At 51.7% G+C, this 18,576-nt stretch overlaps 1 protein-coding gene across 3 annotated transcripts in view; it reads left to right on the top strand.

Moving 5' to 3' along the window:
- The window catches only part of HNF1B (HNF1 homeobox B), a 66,740-nt gene that overhangs the window by 16,482 nt on the left and 31,682 nt on the right, over window positions 1-18,576 (top strand). For 2 of the 3 annotated variants that reach the window (XM_006138618.4, XM_006138617.4), the window contains exons 3-4: window positions 866-1,130; window positions 3,179-3,417. In XM_006138618.4, coding sequence (XP_006138680.2) covers window positions 866-1,130; window positions 3,179-3,417 — 504 coding nt within the window. The remainder of the gene's footprint in view (window positions 1-865; window positions 1,131-3,178; window positions 3,418-18,576) is intronic. The other variant, XM_006138619.4, reaches the window with a different exon arrangement.

The raw sequence follows: 18,576 nt of genomic DNA, 5'->3' as shown, positions 1-18,576 counted from the left end.
TCGAGTCGCTACCTGGTCCATTTTGAGAGGTTGGCTCTTTGCTTATTTTGATGCCACTGAGCCCCTCTGAAACATTACTGGACTGATTCCCAGCACCCTTTTGAGGGAGGAAACTGAGGCACGGCTAAGGGAAAGTGACTAGGACCCAAATTGCCAGCCTTCTTTATAAAGTATCAAAGATGCAAACAGCTGGGAGCTGCTCACCCAAGAGGTGATCGGGGCGTTGTCCTGAAGTGTCGACCTTTACAGTTTTGTGCAAGGGCTGTTCACAAGTCTGTGCTCCACGTTTTTCACTGTGAGGGAGTGGGTGGGTTTGGAAATGGCAGGGAGAAGGGGGTTCCCTCTCTGACCCTGTTGGTATCCAGATTGCTGCCTGCAAATAAATTGCCTATTGTTTTAAACTGCAGGCTGTTAAGGTTCTTTGGCAGAAGAGATCAGAGGCACAGGCTAACGCGATTAGCCTGCCCCAGTCTCACACATCCAAGGATAATTTTATTGGCGGTGGGGCTCAGGTGGGGGTGTGTGTGGCTGGTGTGTGCTGGACTGGGTCTCAAAACTGTTCATGTGACTTTGCTAACAAAGCAAAGCCATTGGCATCAATGCAAAGCAATTGCTGGCTGATCTTCTCAGGCCGGTTACGTTCTATGAGCCCCAACCGCTGACCAAGACCTCATGGTATTAGGCACTGTACAGACAATCCCTGCCCCGAAGAGCTTACAATTTCAATAGAAAACTGACAGCAGGTGGATAGACAGGCAGGTGGGGGAGCACCAGGAAACAATGTGACAATGTGAATATGAATGTGGGTTCTTTTCTGAGTGGTGGTGGCTATAGGCCCGATCAAATCTGCTCCTTTCTCTTTCAGAGTTCAACCAGACAGTCCAGGGTTCTGGAAATATGACAGACAAAAGCAGTCAGGATCAGCTGCTGTTTCTCTTTCCAGAGTTCAATCAGCAGAGCCAGGGCACGGGCCAACTCGACGATGCCTGCTCTGAAACCCCCAGCAAGAAGATGCGACGGAATCGATTCAAGTGGGGGCCAGCCTCACAACAAATCTTGTACCAAGCCTACGACCGGCAAAAGAACCCTAGCAAGGAGGAAAGGGAGGCCCTAGTAGAGGAATGTAACAGGTAAAATGGCTCAGAGTTGGCTCAAGAGACTGATTCCCTCCCCGTAGCTCCATTGTCTCTGTTAGCTGCAGAGCCTTTGTTTAAAAAAAAAAAAAAAACCCACACTCTCACAAGCAAGCCAAATCCTTACAGTACTTAGCTTCTAGTGTGCACTATCGGAGAGAGAGAACCTGTTACACTTAACAGGAGCTTGGTTAAACAGTTCCACAGAAATTCTGGAGGAGATGTCCCCCTCCTTCCCTTCTGATCGATTCTGAGAGCAGGCCTGTACCTCCAGCACCACATCAGCACCGCTGTAGCACTTCAGAAAAGATGCAACAGGTTAAACCTCCCTAGTCCAGTAGCCACAGGACAAGACCTGTGCCGAACCAGAGAATTTGCCAGACCACGGGAGGTCCATATTGTGTAGCCGCATTAGGGTTGCCAGATGGTTTCAACAAAAATACCAGACATACTTGACATGACATGACATCTTCTTTAGAAAATACCGGACATTTATATTTTCTCAATTTGTTTCCTGAAAAGAGCTCAAATACTGGATTATCCGATTCAAAACTGGACACCTGGCACCCCTAAGCAGCATTCCCAACACTTCCACTGCTTCCTGGACTCGTAAAAAACATTTAGGGGTAAATTAGAGCTAAATAACAGCAGAGAATACTGGTGGCGGTAAACAAGTTTTATGGGACCGCAGGAAAGTTGGCCACGCCCTTGATAAGTGGACATCTGGCTAACTGAAATCATGCCGGTCCACAGATGTTGCTGGACCAGAGAATGCCGGATTAGAGAAGTTCCACCTGTACTATGCTGTCAGAGCGCTTCTCCTGTCCACGTACTTAGTGCACCTCTGCAAGAGACAGGGTGAGGGAAGCCCTGCTACACTGGGGGTTAGGCTGGTACAACTGAGTCACTCTGGGGTGTGGATTTTTCACGCCTTTGAGTGACATAGTTCTACCATTATACATTTAGAGTACAATGGCCTGAGCATAAATTCTTCCCTTCCGTGTAAGAAGATGCGATGGGCCTGACTAACGTGGATAGAATTTCCCCGCAGTTTCTATATGTATATGCATGGGCATGTGTATTTCTGTTGATTTTAAAGCTCTGATCCAGAAGAGGGCCTAGCCCGGTGCATAACATTAAGGACCTGAGCAAGGCCACTGAAATAAAGTGGACTCCACCAGTGTTTACAGTTTAAGAAGATGCTTACGGGCCACAGGGTTTGGCTGTGAATCTCAGCTCTTTCACAGTGCAGGGGTAGCCACACACAGGTTGCTGGGGTTGTGCCCCTTCCAAATGCCGCCTTTAGCCTTGTTTAGGGAGGGGTGGAAAAATCACAACCACTCCCCCACCAGCCCAACCCTTAGCCTGTTTTTACACCCAGCGCAATATCAAATTGTTCGAAGCATCTGAGAACCCTTTTATTTGATGCGCTGTTTTACATGCAGCTTTGGACGAATGGGTGGTGGCCAGGATTGGAACTGCGACTGCAAGATGGAAGCGTGGGGAAGGAGAGGAAGAGTCTGTGGTCAGGGGCCTAGACTGGAATTTGTTACAGGGGTTCAGTTCCCCCTCTCCCTCCCCAAATACCTGGGTGACCTTGGGCAGGTCACATAGTCTCTTTGTGCCTCAGTTCCCTGTCTGTCAAAGATAACAGCATTGCCCTACTGATTGGGGTGTCATGATGATAAATACATTAAAGACCTTGAGGAGATGGGCCAGATAAGTACCCTACATGAATGGGTGACTTTGTAAACACCTACGTAAAATGCCTTGTGAAAGAGAGCGGTCCAGATAGCTGCTGTTTCATGGTGTGGCCTTGGTCAAGTCACCCAGCCCCATTCTGCCTCAGTTTCTCCACCTGTAAAATAGGGTCATTCCTTCACCACCTACTGCACAGAGGTGTCATGGGGGTTGAATTCACTCCTGTCTGTATGGTGCTGTGAGCCAGGAAAGAGCCATGGAAATGCTACACAGTGTTACAGGTTTTCGAGGGTGTCCCAGGGCAGATGGCGACTCATTCCAAGTGTTTTCTCCCCTTGCCACAGGGCGGAATGTCTCCAGCGAGGCGTGTCCCCCTCCAAAGCACACGGGCTGGGATCCAACCTGGTGACGGAGGTTCGCGTCTACAACTGGTTTGCCAACCGACGGAAAGAGGAGGCTTTCCGCCAGAAACTGGCCATGGATGCCTACAGCACGGGCCAGCCGCACAGCATGAACCTCCTGCTGCCTCACAGCTCTCCCCACCCCGCCCAGCCCAGCGCATCGCCCCCCAGCAAAATTCCAGGTAAGCCGGAATCTCTCCCGGTGGGCGTGTCTGGGGCGGGAAGCAAGACTTTGGAGATCTGGCTCCGCAGCAGTGTGATCTGGAGCGATTTTAATCTGGGTCCCACACCTGTAAAATAGGGATAGATAGATCCCTTCCTGGACAGCTTGGTGGTTGTGTGGCTTGGTGCAATGTTGTCCACGAAGAGGAAGGGTGAGCTGGTTAAAGCATCAGACTAGGTCTAAGGCTATACGGCTTCAATTCTGCTGTCTGTGAGGTCTTTGTGACCTGGGTCAAGTCCCTCTGTGCATTAATTCCCTGTCTCAGGGAATTTTGGGGGTAAGGCTTGTGGCTTTAGTCTGTCTGGTCTATTTAAACATCTTGGAACCGGGGCTGTCTCTCTGAGTACGTTCATACAAACCCCGCTGCACAGTGGGACCTTGTGCCTTGTCGATGCTACTGAAACACAAATGAGAAAGTGTTTGAGAGAGACCTGATGTAGGTTTATTGTGCATTGATTGCGAATTGGATTTCAACAAGGTGGAACCTCCTTTGATTTTTTTTTTTTTTGGCTGATTTTTATTATATTGATTTGATTCCTTAATCTTGCTGGAACTGGAAAAGTAGTGTGTAGCTTGCCCTGCTTTGGCACTCGTAGGGTGTGCAACTGAATGTCATGGGCAAGAAAGGATGTGGCAGGAAAATCAGCCAAGAAGTATTTGATGATAAGCTCTTTGGGGCGAGGCCCATCTTTCTGTCTCTGTCTTGGGGCTGCGAGGGGGCTACCACAAGGCAAATAAATAACACAGGGCGCACCTCGATAAACCGGAATTCTGATCCAGCTGGACCACAGATGCTTCAGGATCAGAGAGTCCCAGCGCACTGTGGGAAATGGGGGACCGTGAGCCCAATGCGATTCAAGCGGGGGCAGGAGCCCAGCATGCAGCACAGCTGGACTGCAGTTCAGTTGGGCGGGGGTGGGGGGCAGAGGGAGCCAGGAAGCCCAGCACGAGGTTCAGCTGGGCTGGAGGGGGGAGGGGAGCTGGGAAGCCTGGTAGGAGGGGGGGCCATCAGCAGGGGGACCAGAAATAATCTCCTCAGATCTGGAAAAATCCCTCATCTGGGACCAGGTCCTGAGGGTGCCAGACCAGGAAGGTCTCACCTGTGATAACAAGACTGCAAGATAAAGCGGATCGGCTCCATCGTCCTGCTTTCAGGACACAGCACTATCCGCCCCGCTGTGTGAGCCGAGGAAATGTTTTATGTCAGGGGCAGAAAAAAGTCCCCCTGCAATAGCCAGGAGGTGCAAGTCACTCGTTCTGCACACCCTCGGAACACAAACCGGAGCAAGCTGATATGCTTTCTACCACTGGGCCCAATCAATATGCAACTGCCTCCCATTCATTTCGTGCCTAAACGGGACCCTCAGAATCATTCATCTGACCAGCAATGCGAGATCAGTGGGACTGCGGCAGCATAGGTGGGAGCAGAATTGGTCTCCCCGGTTGGTGAAATGCGCCCCGGGCGCTTTCAAACTGCTGCTCAGTCACTCTCTGAGATGAGCGCCGTCCCCATCTCCGCTGCAGAACCCCACACCCGGTGAAGCGTCCCGCGTTGGGGGCTTACTTCCAAATCCCAGTCTTGGCTGGTGGAAAATGAGGCTAAGAGTCACCCGCCCATGGTGGAGGGAGTCTCCCGGTCTGCCCTGTGCCAAGGAGTGGGTCTCAATAACGCCCTGGAACTTGGTGAAATGTGGCAATTTGGACTTGGCCTCTTTGCATTGAGATTTTGCATTTGCTTCGAGCCTAGGCAGGGGCACAGGTCCTGGCTGAGCTAATCCGTGGGTGTCTACCCCCACCGGGACTGCCTGTGAATACGAGAGAATGCTCACAGATGAGATCACAATGTTCGGGGCAAAGGTGGTTAGAGCCTGCGGGTGAGGGGGTGCAGGGAGGGCCATTCGGAGGAGCAGGGAGGGGGCAGAAGGAGGTTCTCCATTTAGCAATTAACATTTTGGCAAGGGCAGCGCACCTTCAAGTTGCTACCATGAACCACCTATGATTTGGGGGTTGAAAGAATGGATTGATCAGCGACTCACAAATAGCTTGTTAACAATTCACATCCCTAACTGGTAGGCACCACCCTCATTGGGTGATGCTTACTGGTTTTGGTTAACTGGTGGGCTAGAGCTGCCCCTCCACCTGCTGCAGGCAGGGGACTGTGTAACTGCCACTGGGACCTCGGGAACTTAGCGTAGGAACCTCTACTGCTTGAGCTATAAAGCCAGCTGGCTCAGCTGAGGCTGGAGAGCTCCTTTGTTCTTATCTCTCCGCGGTAAGTGATCTAAGTGCCACTCCGTGAACCGCGCGAGGTGTGTGGGTTACAGCTGCTCCAGCCTTGTGGAGCCCAATGCAGGTGGGGGGGCACTCCAGCCCAGCCGGAGCAGCCCCCATCTATGTCCAGCCTGGCCTGGCCAAAGCAGCTCCCTCCTGCCCCTGTTTAATCAGAAAAACTACCCCTCTGAACCTATTTAATCAGTTAAACTTAACCAGTTCATTGGGATACATCCGAAAACAGCTGGTTAGGCCATTCAATGCCCTTTCTTCCATCTCAGCCTAACAGCTCATGGGGCTGCCAGGTACAGAGCTCCAGCTCTTCCCCCCCCCCCCCCTTCCTCTGCCCTTCCCCAACCCCACAGCATGCTCCCAGCCCCACCCCAGTGAAGACTCCTTTCCCGTGGCTGGCAGAGGGGGTGGCTGTGTGTTTGGGCACCCAGGCCACAGTGATGGCAGACTGAGGCTCTAGGGGTGCCACCTCTGCCTCGCTAGCATGTCCCTCCACTTCAGGATAGTGACTCTTCGCCCCCAAAGGCGCCTGCCTCCTCAGGAAGGCAGAGGCGAGGGGTCTTATGGTTCAGCTCACTGGGTCGGGAGTCTGGGAAAACTGAACCATGGGCAAGTCACTTTGCTTCTCTGTCATTTTCCCTCTGCTGGGGTGAGCAGCGCTCCTCCTCCCACATGTGTCCCTGCGGGGCAGATAGAGCTCTTGGGAGGAGACACAGGGTATGGTGACGTGGCCAGCGTGGCTGTTGTAGGTGGCTGTTGTGCAGTCCACGCACGCCACCCCAGAAGGAGGCACACGGGAAGAGATTTTTAAGGCCAGATCTGTACTCTTGGGTTAGCTTGCCCACTTGCTGGCATAGTTTGGCCCTTGTGCAGCAGGGCAGAGCGCTGTGCCGGGCTGTGTTAGAAACAATGCAGGGCACTGCCCGGGATGGTAGCTAGTTGGCACAGGCCCGCTCCAGAATAGCTCATTCAAAGAAAGCTGCAGCCAGAATTGAATGTGTGAGGTGCTTTGTTTTGCCAGAGGGGACAGGGTGTTACCGACTGCCCAGCTCTGGCCTATATGGGCAGCCTCTGCACCATCCCCTGGCATGCTGGCCTTTCAGCAGCTCTTGAGTCAGGAGCTCTGGAAGGAAGCGATACTTTGCCCCCCTCTCTCCGCCCACCAGACACAGAATTGTCCTCCTGCTTCTGGCCCAGCCAAAACAAAGCAATGATGTTTAATGGTCTCTTGGGCTGAGCAGGCTGGCCTGAAGACCTGGCTGCTGTCACACACAAACTGATTCCACCATGAAGGTCTGTGGAGATGCCTGCCCGTGTCCTATTCCTCTCCCCTCGCATCCCTGTTAAACTCATCCAGGTCCAGGAGACCGAACTTTTCTCCCTTTCCAGGTGATTTGCCTGGGATAAAGGGCCTCTCTCCGTGCTTTCCCCTGTCCCAGTTGGATTCGTCTCCATTTTCTCCTTCTGTAATTCATCTGAGATTTGCAGCCCAGAGACAGCACCGCTGTGGGGGCGAAGGAGGCGAGGGAGGGGGAGCAAGAGGAAAAGAGCCAGCCTAGAAGAGAGTGGAGGCTAATCAGAGAAGTCCCTGATTTGAGCGAGTGGTGTGGGGCAAGAGGCATTGTTGGGAAAACAATCCCCATTGTCCTTGTACCTGTAATCTACACACCAAAGTCAGCAAGCTCAAGAGGCAAACAAAAGAGGGCAGCTTTCTGACAAGCACTAGGGTCGCCTGGGGGTCAGCGAGGGGTCACCAGCTCTCAATGTTGGGTCTTTCTGATGCTTCACTGAACAATATAGCATCCTCCTCTTTTACTAGAAAGAGACAATCAGAGCAATCCGTCCTACTTTAAATCCGGGGGGAGGCGAGGGGGCAATAAGAGCAGTCCGTATCTTGGAAAGCCCTCCTTAGGTACACAGTGTCTGTATTATTTAATAACAAGGAGTGGTCTTATGGCACCTTAGAGACTAGCCAAAATATATAGAATCACGAGCTTTTGTGGGCAAAACCCACTTCATCGGATGGATTGGAGTGGAGGAAGTGGGTTTTGCCTACAAACGCTTGCAATCCTATATATTTTGCCTAGCCTCTAAGGTGCTCACAAGACCACTCGTTTCTAAAGTTGCAGACTAACACGGTCACCCCTCTGGGATGTACAATTTATTGTATAGCATCCTAGAATCACCCATTACTTACAGACTAATAGACACAGTCCCTACCAGGCAGCTGATGCTCTAAGGGTAAAACGAAAGGAGAATGGGGGCAAAGAAATGCTTAATTTTTGCCTGGGCTTGCCAGGGCTGAGCCCGGCACCTCAGAGCTTGGCGTTTCATAGCCCTGGGACATCTGGCCTTGCTGCATCTGGTATGACCGCTTGAGTCTGGGTACTGTTTTCATTACAAATTAAGCAATGGAGCAAAGGTAAAAGCCGCACTGTCCAGCTGACTTGTTCCAACCTATAATGAGACCTGGGCCCTGACCCAAAGGAAAGGTGTTTCCAGTCTAACTCTGATAACTTCACTTTTGAATAAGAACTGGGTCTCTAGCTAGGGATCAGAGAAAGGGGGCTGTTTTCCCCAAAAGCCACTAGCGGCTGGAGCCCCATTGTTGACCTGCAAACAAAGCTAATTAAGGCCCGGAGACAGGGGAAGGTGAGGTCTGGCACATGCTTGTTGGAGTGATAAGGGCGGCTGTCTCGGGTGGTCTCACCCCTCCATATGACTCAGTGCAGCATCCTGTGGGATTTTCGGCACAACACTTCTCATGAGCCCTGCTGCAATCCCTCCAAATGAGTGGCTGCTCCCTTGGCTAGGCCTAGTGGGGAAAGAGAAGCAGGATTCCCTCCATGTGCTGGGGGTGGGGGGTTCTTTATGTTCTTTCCAGAACACGCAGCCTTGTTTCCTATTACTGTCTGCAGGGACCCCGCCCTGGCCTGTTCTCTGCATTACTGCTTGCAGGGACCCTGGGCTTTGTGCTTACATCGAGACAGCTGCTGGTGAGCCGTGTGGAATGCCCACGTTCTGGGCAGAGCCACCTGGGGTGTGTTCCCGTGAGTCCAGAACTGGAACTTGCAGTTCCCCGTGGAACAAATCCGCGTGCTGTGGCCAGATCGGACGCCAGGGGCTAGCTCACTTTGTGCACCCGTGTTAATGTGGATGAGCGATTGGTTCTAATGCTGCATCTGAGTATCTCTGCTACGATGCTGCAACCGATCAGCTAGACTTGAGAGAGTCAGCAAAGGTCTAAAAAGTCAAGAGAGGGCAGAGGGAATACAGAAGGCAAATGCCACAGAAGGGCTTCGCTGGGGGCGTTTGCAGAGGTTTGGACTAGGAACCATTATGTACAGGCTCTGTACACTGTGCCTGTTTGGGGCCCTCTCTGCTAAACGTGCAGCTCCCTGATAAGTCTCTTTGGTAAGTATCATTGAACGCGCTGCCCTCATTCAGAGGGGACACCTTGGGTAATGGAAACCGGTGGTGGGTTTTTTGTTTTTTTTTTTCTGTGCTGTCCATCTAAGATCAGCATGGTTTTCAAGATATCAGTGACTTAGGGGAACAAATCTCTCTCTTGCCTGCATTATGGCCAGAGGTAAATAATGATTTTATGGCATGTATTCATCACTTTGATTTACTGACCACTGCACCGCCACCTGGAGTCCAGGCCGCATTTCAGGCATCAAATAGTAAAGCACACAGATGAAGAGCCTCTCAAAGACTCCGCCACCGCCCAAGCCATACTGCAGCCAAGTCCTACTTTGATTTTACACCAGTATAAATCCAGAGTGACTCCAGTGAAGCTAAATGGAGTCCATTTGGATTGGTACTTGTTAGCACAGTGCAGTATGTGGTCCGTGAGACATACTTGAGAATGGAGGTGGGCAATAAAACATCAGCAGTTCACCCCGGTGGGTCATTGCTGCTGTATTTACCTGCCCCTCCGCAGGTACGGGCGATCGCAGCTCCCATCAGCTGGGAATGGCAATCTGAGGCCAACAGGAGCTGTGATCCCCTGTCCCTGCGGAGGTGCAGGTAGGGAGCCGGCAGGGGCAGGGCAAGTGGGCCGCCCCGGAAACAGCAGGACAGCCGCTACCAACTTCCCCAGGGCTGGAGCTGGCATCCGCAGAAGGGAGGGAGGTGGCGGGCCCGCTGGCAGACCGGATCGGGCTCGTGGGCCAGTATTTGCCCACCCTTGTTTTAGAACATAAATATAAGGCACTTGTGAATGAGCGCGGAACGTATTATGGTAATGGGATTATAAAAGCAGGCTTATGCAGGGCAGAGGGAGGGGGAGCAGGGGAGGAAAGCTTGATCATTTCCCCTCATCCAGTCATGGATCCATTCCACATACAGCAAGTACATGGTGACCAAAATGTGACCCTAACCCTGGAATGTCCCACACAATAGGGGTGGCAGGGAAGAGGTTTGCCCTTCTGTCAGAGGCTGATTGCTTACAAGGTGCCCTACAAGCACATTGTCAGCAGAATCAGCTGTTTTTCAGTGTTCTCCTCCTGGCTTTACAATAACACACCAGCATGCGGCCCTGCGTTGTCATGGCATTGTCCCCCTGATGCATGCTTAATTGACAATTAAGTTGGGGGGCTTTGAACAAGTCTTGTTGCCTTTGATGTGTCCTCATCCTTCCATCGTGTGTTGGGCCGCTCCATGGCATCCTTTGTTTTCTTCTATTAGGGCACTGCAATTGCTGTGGAGGGTTCATTTATCTTGAGGCTGGACGGCCGTTAAGCCTAGGCCTTTATTTTCCTAGCACTAGACTCAGCCAGCAGGAGCTGTCCCTGGATATAGGCCCCAGTGACAGCCTATTCTGAGGCTTCCTTTGAGGAGGCCAGGAGTGATGGCTGCCTCTATGGTGGAGTTACTCAATTGGAGAAGGGCCCCTTTGGAAAGGTCAGGAGGGGTTGGCTGTGGGAACGGATTGAATTTGCTGGAGGCTGGTGCCCCTATTGATTAGATTTGTCGGAGGAGGAGGAGGAAATTGGCACAGGATATGAGTAAGGCTGGCCTTGAAGCCCGAGTGCACGGGTGTCTGGCAGTTTGCTGAAGGGCACTGCCATTTGCAACGGCCAAGCGGGTTTCTTCAGGGAGCAGGATTCTGGCCATGTTTTCACACCGAATCCCACACCAGAGCAGCCTGGAAGAGCGGAGAGATGCAGTACAGGCACGGCGCGAGGTACAGACGTCTCACTGATGAACATCTGCACCCACAAACCAAAGCTGTCCTGCCACCTTGGGGGAGCCGGCAAGAGGCATGGGTGGTGGTGAGCGGCAAAGGTTCTGGCCAGGGGACTCTGAGGGGCAGGGGGCGGTCGCACAACCAGTGGCTGGAGAGAAGCGGTGCTTTGAAGGGCTGTTTCTCTCCAGGCACCGGCTGCAGGGCAGCCGCCTCCTGCTCCTCCGGAGTTCTCCGGCCCACACTTGTACCACTTGCTGCCTCCACGTAAGCGGGGGCTGGGTGCAGCCCACGAGGGGGAAGGGGGGCAGTCGAGGGATGGGGCTGGTCACAGGAGCCAGCACAGGGCCTGGCCCGCATGGGGGAAAGAGGTGGCAGCCAGGGGGGATTCCCGGAAGTCCCCCTCAGAATCTTGGCCTACTTCCTCCTCTAATTAAGCCTGCCTTTCCTCTAGCACTCAAGGTTAAATACACGATTTTTACTGTCTTTCATTGCAAATACACAGCATTTCAACTACCGGATGGGTTAAATAGGCGTTTGTGGGCTAGCCTGGGAACCTGACTACCCATTTATCACATTGTTTCTATGGGAAAATGTGTTCCGAGTTCCAAACAACTGCCGTTCACACAACCTTTTGGAACAAAACCCTTCATAAGTTGGGGTCATCCAGTCTATGAGAGAGGGATGTACAGTCCTGTTTAATTGGTTAAGTGGTTAAACGTAATGTTTAATTAGTTAACTAATGAAGGGGGGGCAGGCGGGTTGGAGCGCCCCCTGCTCCACACCAGCCAGAGCAGCCCCTGCCCTCCCCCTCTCCCTCCCCCTCCTTGGCCAACTGAGATCAGAGACCGTTCCAGCCGAACTGGAGTAGCCCCTGCCTGCAGCCCCCTCTCCCCTCCCGTCCATAGTGGGCCCCACGGGGCTGGAACAGCTCGCTGCCTGCGGTGGGTGAGACTGCCCTTTAAGAGTGATGCTTACCGATTAACCGGTTAACCTTTCACATCCCTAATATGAGATCGATGTGGGGATGGTGGGGTGCTTGGCAGAAGGAGTGAGATATTAACGCTGGTGCTGGTGAGTGAGGAGGTGATCGGAATGGGGCAGGAGTAGGGCTTTCGATAACAGGGGAAATATTTTCCTCTATCAAATAATTTTTCTCTGAAGACTGGAGGGGGTCAAGGAGAGGGTCTATCAGAGCATCCAGATCCAGGCTCCTAAGACTGCCCCTTCACTAGTGCTGGTAACGGATCAGATGGGGGGGCTTCTAAGGTGGGTACAGTAAGGTCCAGAAGTGCTGGCACTAGAGACGGACCCTGGTGGCTGTGGTTTAGGCTGAGGGTTTGAGGCTGAGTTGAGGGCAAAGTTCAGGCTTGGATACACCGGTATAAAACCCTTGTGAGTTGCTTTCACGTGATTATTATTATTTTGCCCTCAATGGCAGACTCTCCCCGCCATTTAGGAGATTCCGCCATCTTGGAACACATTAGACTTGTATCCGGACAACGGGCCCCCTTCCGCTGTTGATCCAACATTGTTTGTTTGCGTGGTCCCAGGCTTGGGTTCAGTTCCAGGGGCTGACACCAAACTGTACCTTTCCGCTCCTGCTCCCTCCAGAAATGTGCATCCAATCCAGGGCTGCAGGTCAGATCTCATTGCTAACTTGTACCAGTGGGTGGTAAGGAGCCCTTGGACTGCTGGCTAGTGACTTCTTTCCCCCAGCATTTTGAATCACGGTGAAGGCATGCTTCCCAGAAAGCAGCAAGAGGCAACTAGCTGGCAGCTCCCCACACCCGCTGTCTCACCCTCCTCAACTATGGTCGTCCATGCTGGGATTTGAACTGCCCTTGCACCATGTGTGGGCCTGTCTAGAGCACTAAATGCCTTCACAGCTTAATGGCATGCCTGCCTGCCACTTCCTAGGCTCCCGTCCTGCAGCCTCCCTCTCCAAATTATCTTCCATAGACAGGAAATAATGGGATTTGAATTTGCTGAGCAGGGGCCACATGAGTCCAATAGAAAATATCTTGGTTAAAAAGAGAGAAATGGCATAAAGGGAGTGTGAATGCCTTGGTTAGTGCCTACAGGGCCTTTAAAATCAAAATAAGTACATGCATGAAATCCACCAGGAATCTTCCCTCTCTCTTATCCTTGCCTCTATTTTTTTAATTATTCAGATATTAGCTATTCAGATAGATACTTTGCAGCCTATATAAACAGCACAATTATTATCGGAAGGGGCTTCTTCTAATTCCTGAACTTGTCCCTTCCTACCTAGTGTTTATCAGCAGGCTCCATTGTCTGTTTGATTTGAAGGTCAGACTGGTTTATCTCCTTAACTTAATGCCTTCCCATAGGCGCTGGTTTATGCCATTTTTATCTCCCCGAGCCCCGAAAACAATCAGGATATTGACGAGATTAACCAGCATAAAGCTCAAAGCATTCTGCTGTCAATCCCCATGTGATAACCTAGTCAGACTCTAGGGCTTGCATACAAAGAAGCCAAGCGAGACCTGGTCTGGTGGATGTCGCCTCACAAGTGAGGGGACTGTGTGTCACCAGGCCATGCAGGCTGGCACTTGGGAGCAGCCAGAAGAGGCGCACACAGTCTGAGTTCAGACAGTCCTTTGAAGAGCAGAGAATAGTCTGCCAGGGTGCGGTGCATGGAAGCCAACGTAGGGTCATGGAGAAAACACTCATAAACATCCCCCCCTCCCCCAGCATCTGTGCTGCAGCCTGAAATATCACCTGAAACAGGAACAAATATTGGTTCTTGTGGAGAACAGAGCCTCTATCCTCCAGCTCAGTGTTAACTCTACAGTTGATCTCTTAGCCCACTTCTGTAGTAAGGGAGATTCATCTGATCACGCAGAGCCAGCGATTCAACCAGAGTGCAAGGAGAGAGGCCCTGAAAATGTCCTGTTGTTCCTTGGACACACGTCCCTGTGAGCAGTGGGTCTGATCCAAAGCTCTCTGATGTCCATGGGAGTCTTTTTTTCGTTGACTGTCTTAAGATTAGACTGTGTAAGAATGATGCTGCCATGTTACTTAACCGCCTCTCCTGGACCCTTCCAGTAGGCACACGCACTTGGGTCCGGACTGAGAGAACAAAGCAAGCAATAACCTTCAAAACGTCCTCTTCCCTGTCAGCCCTTTCTCCTTGAATTTGGCCCACATAACTAATGTGACTGGCAACTGGCAAGCTAGCAATGGAGGGAAGGTTGGGTCAAGGTATGCAACTTCAGCTATGTAAAATACCTAGCTGGAGTCGGCTTACCTTAAGCTGAGCTTGGTGTCATCTTCGCAGAGGGAGGGTGGGGGGAGCAAATGTTCCTGTTGGCTTCCCTTACTCCTTGTGACTTCGAGGATTATAGGTGCCGACTGGGGCTGCCCTCAGTGTTCGATTTAGTGGGTCTTAACTAGACCCTCTAAATCGAACGTCTGAAGATCGATCTCCGTGGCAGTAAGTATAGATGTGGCCTTGGTATCCAACAGCAGGGATTATGGCCCACACCAGGTTATTAGGTAGGCAATGTAAGTAGACATAGTGCCATTGAAATCCAATGCCGCTATGCCAGCCCTGTAACCTTTAATGCATCAACCTGAGTTTCATCGTACTAGTATTAAAAGAAAAATGTGTTGCATTCTCTTGCATTCCTTTGGATATAAGTGGTGATCACAATATCTGGACGCAAAAAGTGGTTTGCCTTTGTCTGCTAAAGACCTATCTATAAACAAATGGTTCTGGTCACATAAGCTTATACGTGACTCTTACACCTTGCTCTTTATAGCCTTGAGCGACTTCTGTTGGTTCTGATGTCAGATTCTGATGCCAGAGATCTATAACTGGCATTGCCCAGCAATTGCAATATTTTAGTGTTGTGTTCATTGTCCTGCTAGGTCAGTACGGTGTGCTGGGAGAAGTCTTTCTGCTTTTATTGGGGGTAATTAGAACTTTACGACCCCAGCAGAATGGGAAGGTCTCATCCCCATAAACAGGTTTATAATGGATATAAACGATGCACCCTATAACTTAAGCAAAATTAACACTTTCAAGACAATTTGAGTGGCAGCCCGAAAAGCAAATAATGTTTCACTCAATTCTCTGGCAAGCTGGAAATCTGAAAGGAAGAAAAGCTGTTTTCCACTGTTGCCCTCTAGTTCAAAGTGAAAGCAGGGTCACTAGCAAAGATATAGCCAGCCCCGTTTCACTGCTACTTCATGTTTTGAAATGTTTGTAAACGCTTTTGTCCGTGATGATCGAGGTAGCTCCATCACCAAAACAATGCATGTCCTATTAGTTTGTCCATTGCGGGCTGATCAAAATAGGATGTTACGGCTGGGGACCAGACACTGCCGATAGTTTCAGGGGGTGTTTTTCTTCTGAAGCTGGGAAAGTGTCAAACAAAAGTGCATTCTAGTTGTGTCAGCATTTGCATTGTCAACCTTTGTTTCCAGGGAGTTAAAAAATTCACTCACAAATTACACTGGCCATGTATTAATGTCCCAGCCCAGGAAACGAAAAAGAAATCAAGTATGCAAAATTTACAATTAACTAATGTCCAGCTGGTCTCTAAGTTATGAGAGAACCAGCATTCCTGCTACCCAAAACAATTAGGGGTAACAATTGCTCTTTTTGTGCTCTTTCCTCTAACTCCGAAGTCCTATTTTTTAGGGGGGAAATACTTTTTTCTGATCCCCTTTTCAGTAAATTTTCTCCTGCCCCACCTATCTGTTTAAAAAAAAAAAATTCAAAACAATCTCTAGTTATTACCAATCACAAGCTCCTCAGAAGTTCATTCTGCCCTCCTCCCAGGTCCTCACACACAGCAGAAACCTGGCTCAAACAAACACATCTAGCACTCTGTCCCCAAACCCATGTGTGTTAGGGTCAAATGGGGCCACAAGAGGGAGCGAGTGCTTGGAACAAGTGAGCTCGTAGGCTAACCTGCAGGATGATTCTGGGAGTCTGGCACCTGGTAACTACTGTGATGGGGCAGAGGGGGATATTGGAGGGAGACAGATCACAGACCTGGAAGGTGAGATGATAATGATCAAAATTGATCCACCAGCTGAGTGGGAGAGCTTTGATCAACCGGTTCTGTTTTCCGGGCCATATTAACCAGTATATGAATAACGCAGCTTTGATTGATTAAGCAGGCACACTCATGAAGCCTGTAGCTATTCACTCTCTGCGTTATTTGGGCAAGTGATCAGAAGCCCAGCTCTGACTGATATTTATTCAGGCTCCCTTCCTCTATTAGAATCCTGGAACACTAGAACTAGAAGGGACCTTGAGTAGTCATTAAGTCCTGTCCCCTGCCCCCACGGCAGGACCAAGCACCGTCTAGACCGGGGTGGGCAATACTTTTAAAAGGGGGGCCGCCCCAGAAGGGGCGGGGTCTCAGGCAGAAGGGGCGGGTCCAGGAGACTTCTTGTGCTTTTCCCCACACCCTGATTGGCCTGGGGTGGGGGAGCACGTAAAGTCTTCCCCCTTCTTCCCCTGTCCCCTAGAGAGAAATGCCAGCAATTTTAAAACAGCTGGCAGTTCCCTCTAGGAGCCCAGTGGAAGGAGACCTCACACGCTCTCTCTGCCCCCAGGCCAATCAGGGCCTGGGGTCAGGGGAGCACACAAAGTCTCCTCAACCCCCCTCCCGAGAGCATGCAGCAGCTAGAGAGACAGACTGGCAGTTTTAAAACAGCCGTCCGTGTCTCCCTAGCTGCTGCGGGCCCCAGGCAGGGCAGGGAAGGATGTGAGAGACTTCGCGCACTTCCCACCCCCCCAGGCCCTGATTGGCCCGGATTGGCCTGGGGGCGGGGAGCACACAAAGCTTCCCCCTGCTCTCCTGCCAAAGGCACATGGCAGCTAGAGATGAATGCGGCTGTTTTAAAACAGTCGTGTGTGTCTCTAGCCGCCACGCACTCTTGGGATGGCCAGGAGATTTCGTGCACTCCCTGGCCCCAGGTCCTGATTGGCCTGGGGATGGAGGAATGGCAGGGAAGCTACGGGCTGGATCCACTGGCTTGCGGAGGGCCCTTAGCCCACCCTTGATCTAGATCATCCCTGCTAGGTGTGTGTCTAACCTGCTCTTCAATATCTCCAATGATGTACATTCCACAGCCGCCCTAGGCAATTTATTCCACTGCTCAACCACCCTGACCATTGGAAAGTTTTCCCATACCTTGCAAGATCAGTGCTTTAATGCATGAGCCCCCTCCCCTGACACACGTGGGTGGGGACTGAATGAGGCTCCGGGTGCCGATTTTACATACGTGGCGGTGTTAGCGTAAAGGGGGTCAGCAGGCGATAGGGCAGGGACCCCGATTCAATACAGACCGGGGCACCTGAGAGGTTACGCAGAAGGCAACTGGAATCTACCCCGAGAGGCGCACTGGCATGCTGCTGTCAGGCCCTGTGAAATGTGACCAAGGGACTCCAGCCAGGAGAGCAGAGCTGCCTGTCTCTGCGCCTGGGCTTTCTTGGAAGGGAGCTGAGGTGAAAACGCCAGGCCCCAAAGAGTGGAATTCCAGTGGTGCCTGAGGTGTTGTGGAGCAGTTTTATAGCAAATTCTTGGTCCTGAGCAAGCGAGCTCTATGCGAGGGACCTTACGGCAGCCTTGAGAGTGTAGTCAGGTTCCTACTGCTGCAGGCTTCCCTATAGAGCAGTGGTTCTCAAAGCATGGCCCATGGACCCCCAATGGTCTGCGGCCATCCTGCAGGTTGGCTCAGACTTAGCTCCCTCCCACAACAGCAGCTTGCGGGAGTGCCAATGCTGGCTTCCCGCGAGCCTGAGCCTTGCGGGCCGGATCCAGCTCATGGTGGGAGGAAGAAGCTTCATGTACTGCTGCTCCCCCTCCCCCTGGCTGGGGGGACAGTAGCACAGGAAACTGCTCATCTGGAGGCTTTCCCCGCTGCTCCCATTGGCTGGAGTTGTGGCCAATGGGAGCAGCAAGGGGCAGTGCCTGGAACAGTGGAGGGGTGGCACGGAGCCAGGTAAGCGTTCCTCATCCTCTTCACACACCTCCTCCCACCGAGACCCCTCACATACACCTCGCTCCTGTACCTTCCCTCCCACTCAGACCCCCACCACCTCCAGACAGCTCCTGCACCCAATGTCCCAGACAGACCCCACACCCATCCTGCATCCATTGTGTCATCATGGGTGGTTGGCTGGGAAAGGTTTGCATTGAGCGGGGTGAGCCACAGGCCACAAAATTTGGAGAACAACTCTATAGAGGGGAGGGAGCTGGAGACTGGCTCAGCTGGCAATTCCACATAGGTACTGATTCAGAAGCTCTGCCCTTCAATCTCTGCCCCCTGTTTGCCAGGGTGGGAGGGGAGTCCCCAGAGCACAGCTCCATGATGCACATGAAATAAAGACTCCCTTCTCCTAGCCCCAGGCCATCAGAACCACTGCGGTTAGGCTGCCTGCACCATCTCCGATGCCTGCAGGAGGCTAGGAAGAGAATCGAGATTTGCCCTTCGTGCTAGAGGCAGATATTTGTATTTCTTCCCCACCTGGGACAGAAAGAGCACTGGCTGCACCAGAAAGCAATAATCATCTGACCATCACCGTCTGTGTGGGATTATCGTGCTCGTCCTTTGATCAGCAAGAATAAGTCCCTGACCTGGTGGCTCAGAGGAGAAGTC

Source organism: Pelodiscus sinensis, chromosome 21 (genome assembly GCF_049634645.1).
Source record: "Pelodiscus sinensis isolate JC-2024 chromosome 21, ASM4963464v1, whole genome shotgun sequence".
Lineage (NCBI taxonomy): Eukaryota > Metazoa > Chordata > Testudines > Trionychidae > Pelodiscus > Pelodiscus sinensis.
The sequence above is the reverse complement of the archived record's forward strand: the minus strand, read 5'-3'. Positions and strand labels throughout refer to the sequence as shown.